The sequence below is a fragment of the Erpetoichthys calabaricus genome, chromosome 3 (genome assembly GCF_900747795.2).
Source record: "Erpetoichthys calabaricus chromosome 3, fErpCal1.3, whole genome shotgun sequence".
In the NCBI taxonomy this organism is placed as follows: Eukaryota; Metazoa; Chordata; class Cladistia; order Polypteriformes; family Polypteridae; genus Erpetoichthys; species Erpetoichthys calabaricus.
Window position 1 is genome coordinate 91561766 of NC_041396.2, and position 8248 is coordinate 91570013.

The 8248-nt window shown below is 39.9% G+C and overlaps 1 protein-coding gene across 1 annotated transcript; it reads left to right on the forward strand.

Annotated features, from left to right (window-relative positions):
• The first annotated feature begins 864 nt into the window (after positions 1 to 864).
• rbm15 (RNA binding motif protein 15) lies at positions 865 to 7942 on the forward strand. The gene has a single exon (XM_028797116.2). It carries the CDS (start codon positions 1060 to 1062, stop codon positions 3718 to 3720), a length of 2661 nt encoding a protein of 886 aa, XP_028652949.1. The 5' UTR covers positions 865 to 1059; the 3' UTR covers positions 3721 to 7942.
• The last annotated feature ends 306 nt before the right edge of the window (positions 7943 to 8248 follow it).

The following is an 8248-nucleotide window of genomic DNA, read 5'->3' on the forward strand; positions in this document are numbered from 1 at the left end:
CGTGATTATCGTAAAAACTTGAAATAGTCGAAAAAGATACCCCATATGGTTATGCTTGAAATTTGTTAGGAGGCTAAGACCACCAGTAAAGAATCAAAATTTTTGTCTAATTCGAGATCAGCAAACTAAAAATATCATAAAACGATAATTTACATGCCCATATTACCAATCCCTTTTTTACACAGTTTTGTGAAAAGGAGGAACTATGATCCCTTGCATTCCATTAAGGGGTAAACCCTCTTTATCATAAAGGGTGTAATTTCATGCACAAAATATTGCCAAAAACTTGCCTAAAATGAGGACTTTTCTGGTTTAGAGCGGCAGTTAAAAAAAACTGAAGTGATTTCAAGGCACTCGTAAGTATGTGATGACTTTTTAGTTTAATTTTGCAGACCTGTGTTATCGAAGTAGTTTACTCTAGTGTATGACCGGTTTAAGGGATGTATAAGTCACCGCAAAGCACACGCCTTTGCTATACGATGTAACACATTGTAATACTGTTAATACCCGTTTTCTCTCGCTTCCAGTGATATATTGCTCCAGTTTAATTTGCATTCAGGTTTTTTATATGTGATTAGGCCAAAAGGACGTCGTATTAAATTGACTGCGTTCTGATATTTTGTTTGAGCAATCGGTGCCGCGAGTCGCAACTAACACAGATTTGCCACATTATACATTGGACAAGAAAGAATGTTGTAGCCATTTTGGCTCATGTAACCCTTTCCCGGTGAATGCCGACTCCTAAATAGAGCCGTAATGGCGCCCCTGTTACGTCTTGTCTTCTCTACCAAGCATGTTACTGATTGACAAGATTAAACCGCCTATGAAACAGTTCCTCTGTTTTCCCTGTGACCAGTAAGAAACGAAGGGGGCGGGAATTTATATTTGTTGTTTGAAAATGGCGATTGCCTTTTCGGTGCTCGAGTGACAGTGAGGTGAATATACATTTGATGTGTATTGTTTTTTTACGTAACAACTTGATATCTAGTCAGATAAAAGTTTCAGCGACACACGATTTTGTGACGCGGTACAGTTAGTTACGTGAAAAGTATATAATTAATGAAAATGAAAGGCAAAGAACGATCGCCGGTGAAAAAACGCTCCAGGGCCTTGGAAGATATCCGAGACAGAGGAGGAAGCCATCCCAACAACAAGAAAATAGGAGCCCTTGCCACCTCTGGCGGTGGCAGCGGTGGAGCCAGCAGCAGTAGCAACAACGGCAACAGCTCCGGAAAAAGTGAAAGCAGCTCCAGCAGACGGAGTCTTTTGAGCGAAAAGCGTACGGAAAGCCGCGACTTCGACGTGCACTCCTCCAGCAGGGCGAGTAGCACCAACCACAGTTACGCCAGCGCTACGGCCGCAAGCTCGGGGAGCAGTAAGAACCATCTGAATAGCCTGAATGCAGAGACTTCGGCCACCCGCAGCAACTCACGCGCTGGGGATCCTCCACAGCAGCAGCGGCCTCCTCCGCCGCCCCTCTCCAGCGCAGAGAGCGAGTACAAAACACTAAAAATAAGCGAATTGGGCTCCCAACTCAGCGACGAAGAGATCGAGGACGGATTGTTTCACGAATTCAAGAAATTTGGCGACGTGAGTGTAAAAATCAGTCGCATAAGCGACGAGAGAGTGGCGTTTGTGAACTTCAGGCGGCCCGAAGATGCACGCGCTGCTAAGCACGCCCGTGGCCGGCTCGTGCTTTATGATCGGCCGCTTAAGATCGAGGCCGTGTATCTTAATCGCAGGCGGAGTCGCTCGCCCATCGATAAAGACAGCTATGCGGCAGTGTCGGCGCATGCCAGGCACCCCCACGTCCAGCGGCCCTTGTCTCCTACAGCTTTGGGGTACAGAGATTACAGATTGCAGCAACTCGCACTGGGGCGTCTCCCACCACCGCCGCCACCCCCCTTGCCTCGAGATTTGGACAGAGAAAGGGAATATGCATTTTACGAGGCCCGGGCACGTCCGCCATACAGTCTAGCAGAAAGAGCAGCTTTGCGTGAAGAGGAAATCATTTCCCCTGAAGACGACCAAAGAGCAAACAGGACGTTATTTTTAGGCAACTTGGACATCACCATCACCGAGTCCGACATCCGAAGAGCTTTTGACAGGTTTGGTGTGATTACTGAAATAGACATTAAGCGACCAGACATTAAGCGACCCATCAGGGGTCAAACTAGCACCTATGGCTTTCTCAAGTATGAAAATTTGGACATGGCCCACCGGGCTAAGCTAGCCATGTCTGGCAAAGTTTTGTGCAGAAACATTATTAAGATTGGCTATGGAAAGGCCACACCCACCACACGCCTGTGGGTAGGGGGATTAGGACCTTGGGTTCCCTTGGCAGCACTTGCAAGAGAGTTTGATCGCTTTGGCACCATTCGGACTATTGACTACAGAAAAGGTGACTCTTGGGCATATATTCAATATGAAAGTCTGGATGCTGCTCAGGCTGCCTGCACTCACATGAGGGGTTTCCCACTTGGGGGCCCAGACCGCAGATTACGAGTGGATTTTGCTGACACAGAACATAGATACCAGCAGCAGTACTTGCAGCCTTTGCCTCTGCCCCACTATGATGTAGTAGCAGAAAGCTTTGTGCACCGTGTTGCTCAAGAACCTCTGAGGGGCAGGGAAAGAACTCCTCCAGCGCTGCACTTCAGAGAACGAGAACTGTATCCAGCTGCTGATTGGGTAGCCCCCTCAGCTAGGGACAGAGTGAGAGCAGGTTATGAACAACTTGATCATCTTGACCGAGAACGCAGGCCAAGAGAAAGCTGGTCATTGGAGCGAGAAAGAGAACTACAAAACCGTGACCAAACCCGAAAACGCAGATTGTTGGAAGAGAGCCGACACCTGGATCGTTCCCCTGAAAGGCGACGGCATTGTCCATCACTTGAGCGAAGTCCAGGCGGAAGCAGTAGCAGGGATGGGGGTCGTTACAGTGACTCTGAGCGTCCCCTGCGTAGTGAGAGAGCCTCTCCAGCTCGTGATAGACATGCCAGTGCTGAGAGAAGCCAAAGTGAGAAGAAGGGAGGCGAAAGATTAAAAAATGCCAACCTGACTGAGACTAACACAGGGGGCACTAGTGAGCGGGAACGCAAACGCAAGTTCAGTGATACTTCTAAGAGTCCAGCTAAAAAAGAAGAGAAATTTGAGGCCAGTTCTTCAAAGCCTGCTGCACAGCAGAAACCGGACAGCAACCAGAAACTTTGTCTGGCCTGGCAGGGAATGTTACTGTTAAAAAATAGCAACTTTCCGTCAAACATGCATCTTTTGGAAGGAGACCTGAATGTCGCTACGAGTCTTCTTGTTGACAGCTCAGCTGGAGGCAAGGTTGCCCAACTTAAAATCACTCAGCGTCTACGCCTAGACCAGCCCAAGCTTGATGAGGTGAACCGACGCATCAAAGTGGCTGGACCCACTGGCTACTGTGTCCTTCTTGCAGTTCCTGGAAAATCAGAAGGGAGTTCATCTGTTTCGGATCAGGCAGCATCCACTCAGAGGCCACTCAGGAACCTGGTGTCCTATCTAAAGCAAAAGCAGGCAGCAGGTGTTATCAGCCTGCCAATTGGTGGCAGCAAAGACAAGGACAACGCTGGAGTTCTCCATGCTTTCCCTCCTTGTGATTTCTCTCAGCAGTTCTTGGATTCCTCTGCCAAAGCTCTCACGAAAACTGAAGAGGACTACTTGGTCATGATAATAGTGCGTGGAGCATCCTAAAGAGGAAGGGAGGGGGGGAAAGTTGTTTATAATTGTACGTAACGGCAACACTGCATGCACCTTTTCTTGCATTATGGGATATGGCAGTCTATCTTCTGGGCTTTCATCTCTTTCTACATTTTGCTGAAAAGCAAATGATCAGTTTATGTGAAAAATTACACATTTAAATACTAGTCCAATAGTCACAGTGTTTCCAAAGTCAAATTATATTTTCAGTTCTTTACATTTTTTTTTGTTTTGGCGTCATGCCGTTTGCTAGGAAATGTGTTCTTTGCAGATTGCTATAGCTGAGCAGTTGAAATAAGCCAATGGAAAGTAATACAGTCTGAGAATTGTTTGTGTTTTTAATTTGCACTCCATTGCAGATAGGCCAGTTATTTTGTTGAATAGTAAAATATTAAGGAAAAGAGTAGGCATCCATAAAATGTGGAGTGACATTTTCTTCTACCTTTCAGTTAGAAGTTAACAGTTTGATAATGCATTTGCTATTTGACACTGTAATTGGATGTTGTTTATCCAGTTTACAGTTGAACTTTCCCAGTTGAACTGCCGGGATGTTTGGTTGCTCCAAATTTAAAAAGAGCTTTTAAAGGCTTTGATCTTTATATATTGGCCTTCTGCAATTTATAAATGCTGTCTTGTCCGTTTTCTGTATAGACTGTATGGTGCTTTCTGGCTTGCTCCTGCTGTAGTATCCCAAGCTGGTTCAGGGTTAGCATTACAAGAGCTATGGTAATCCTAAAAACCTTTTGTTTACAAGTGGAAATTAATTTGCAATTTAAGGAATTCAAAAATGGTCAGACTTAACTAAAAACAATTAAGTCCATGTTGGAGATAAGTAATGCATAGACTTTTTTTTTTTTTTTTTTTTTTTAACCTAAAAAGATATGATAAGCCCTGAAGTACTGTGAAACATTCTTTAGAGGGAGATGTATATTATGGCAAAAGCTAAATAATTCTGGCTGAATATGTTAGAAAGGAAATACCTCAGTTTAACACACTCATATATTCAGTATCCCATAATGCCCTTTAAGGTATTCATCAGTGACAGTGTTCCATTCAAAAAGTTTAGAAAAACTGCAAGACTGAATGTTTTATGATTGATTGCATTATTCTTGAGTCCCGATACTTCACTAAACAGGCAACCCTGACCTATTTCTATTTAAATGCATTCTATAGGACACATAAGGAATATTATAGCAAATGTGGAAAACATGAAGTTTATGTAATTAGGACAAAAATATGTCCAGCTAACTTGGCAGAGTAGGATTCAGAAAACTGGGTATAGTACATATGTAGGACACTCTTTGTTTCCCATAAAAAGGTGAATATTTTTATTTTGGCAGAAAAATGAGAAAATTATACATGGCTGTTAGTCTGCTTTCATACAGAATATTTAATCTTAAATATTGGCTTTGGCTTAGTGTTTCTTGTCATATTTTGACATTGGGTAACAAAGCTGTGGGTCCTGCTAAGACCTATTTGAGTTTTATTATTGTAATTATTATTTTTACTATTTCATCCTCAACCTACCTTTCTTGCTGAGTTTATTTTCAGCACTATCAGGCAGGCTTGGTCAATGTGCAAGAGTCTCCTTCTGAATATTAAGTAAATGTCATTTTTGATATTTTTTAGTATTATTTGCTGCAGTTTGTCATTTTTGTTAAAATTGATAATCCTCTATATTTTATTTGCTGCACTGTGAGCTTTTATGAATAACATACTGCCAGAGAGCACATTTACACCACTGCCTTTTAGTGAGTGGAATTGACCTCGGTAGCATTTCATTTAATACTGTGAATACTGACAGCCTGTATAGTTCTCTCATTAAATGTTTGCTAGGCACCAACAATACACTACTGTGTAGACTCACAAATCAAATGTTTTTGTGTTTTGAGGGCATACTGGTTTTTGAAGAAACAATAAGGTTATATTTTGATTAAAGTAACAGAATTTGCATCCTTTATTTAATTTGATATATTAGTCTGTATTCTACCATTTAATATGCATTGCAGTAAAATCAAAAAAGCAATTGTTTAAAAAAATCAACTCGTAAGTCAGTAAATCTGGTATTTTACAAGAGCAAAAGATGCATATCAAATAGTGAAAGTAAAGAAAGAAAATGTTCCCTGCAGCCTTTTTAATATGCTCAGTAAGAGTAATTCTTGCTTTTAAGATCACTGTATGCTTTACAGAAACCCATTTCTTTCAATTTTCTTGGGGATGATACATGCAGAAAAAAACATGGTTGTTGCTGCATGATGCAGATAGTTATTATTCCAGATGCTGTAGAGAATGATAAAGCCTAAAGAATATGACCAACACAAACATTTTCTTTTGGAAAAATTTGATGAGTGGCAGCCTTTTGTTTTCTTTGCCTTTTCCCCATTTTTATTAACCTTTTCACACTTGTCCATTTTACAGTTGATTAAGTTAGTGTTAAATGCAATATAAATAGTAATGGAACGTCTAAATGCAAGTTTCCAAAAAGGCAAAGTGTTTTTTTTTTTGTCCGCTCCATACAGCTTTTGTCACTCTAGTTTTTGCAGAGGGTAGGGTTAATGAGGGGGACTGTGACTTGCACTCGGTACATTGTAGGTCTAGGGACTTGCCTAATTGTGCTATATGTGCTACATTTTCATGTATTTGTAAATCACCAGAAAATGTGGATTTTTTTTTTTCTTTACTAATCTTTCATGTATGTCATCAACATTAGGACCCTATTCCAACTGAAATTCAGAAACATAGTTGAATTTAATATAGATAGGCTTTGTTTTATTTTAAATGCAAATTACAGCCTCTTTTTTTTAATTTTAAATACAGGCTTGATACTAAAATACACTTAATTTATAAGCCACTCTTTAGGAACTGTTGTTATTAAGGCTATTGCAATTGAGTTGTGCAACATTGAGTGCAAAATACAAAATTGTGCTAATATTTGTTGTTATGTAAAAGAAGTAAGTATGTTTAGCAAGTACATTTTACTTAATTGAAAATGTATGGACCCTTTTTTATAGTGCATGGTAATGTACAATAGAAATACAGATAAAGGTTGGGCTGGATAGCATAATGTAAAAGTAAGATTAGGAATATTTTGACTCTAAGCACTGTTCTGTACAATGAAAGTTCAGTAACAATTTTAACTTAAGGCACTGCTGTTACTATATGAATGGTTACAGGTAGATAAGCCTTAAGTTTTATTTCTTCTAGTTCTTAGATTGAATAAAAATGCCATTATTGATAATTTTATGGAACCCTTAAAATGTTTCCTTTGGCTAATTGAAACAACAAAGCGCTAAATTTAAATATTTATATATTTCTATATGCTTTACTGTAACATCATTTATAGAAATAAAGATTTAACCTGGTTTTCTAGCTAATGTGAAGCATTCTACAGTTAGGATTATTACTGTATATCTTGCGGCATAAACCATGAGTCAAAATGTATAAGTTGGGTAATGTAAAATTTAAGGATATTTTAAAGACATTGAAAAATGGCCAATATGTTTACTTTATTCATATAACATGTTAACTGATCCAGTAAGCTTATAGTTTCATAGATACAAGAAACATGGGTTTTTAAACATATTTCTGTATTGTTGCAGGCCGTAGAAATGTGTGTTGTTGGTGCCAAAGCATTAGACTTTTTATACACTTTATTGCTAAACTGCAGTCACTTATTTTTGTCTCTATGCCTTTTTCAGAACTAACTGTAATGTAAACAAAAAAATTGTACAAAGAAAAAAAACATTTTTTTGTGTTCGTGTAATACATTCTTCAGCTTCAAGCAAGTTACAAAGAGGACTTTGGAAGAAAAACAGCATCATCCGTTGGACATTTTGCAACATTTGTTTCAAGTTAAGAAAAAGAAAAGTGCATACATGTGTGCCGTTTTGAGGCGGAGTTGGATAAAATTTGGAAAGCATTTTGTTTAGTATTGGTGCATTTTCATTGAAATGACAACTTTAAAGGTTGTGTAACTGCTATTGTCATGCCAGTCCACATGTTTTAAATGGAAAATTTGACATCTTTTGATTTATGCTTTGTACTCCTGATTTCTGGGGGAAAAAGAGAGCTTGATTCAGGAAACCGCCCCCACGTCTCACAGACAGCTGAGAAAATAGCTGTTTAACACTTAGAAGAAAAAAAGCCTGTGCACAAGCACCTAAATTGATTTTGTTTCAGTCTCAATAAATTGTGTTTCTTTTGAGGAAAAAGAGAATCTGTTTCTGCCTGGAAGTGAGTTGAAGACATTGCCGATTTTGTTTGGTTGCTGAAGGGATCGTTGATGCGCACACACACAAAAAAGAACCCACTTAGAAGAAAAAAACCTTGCACACTTCATGAAAAGAAAGAATAAGAGAGAGGGGGAGAAAGAGTTGAGATAAAGGCAGAGATCATCTTTGAGATGTTGGTGCCCTGTGTTATGCTGCAACTATGTGAAGAGGTGCAGTTTGTTTTTATTTTACTGTTTCTACCAATCCCTATTCCACTTCAGGGAAGTCGCCAATTCTTACGTCCACTGCAC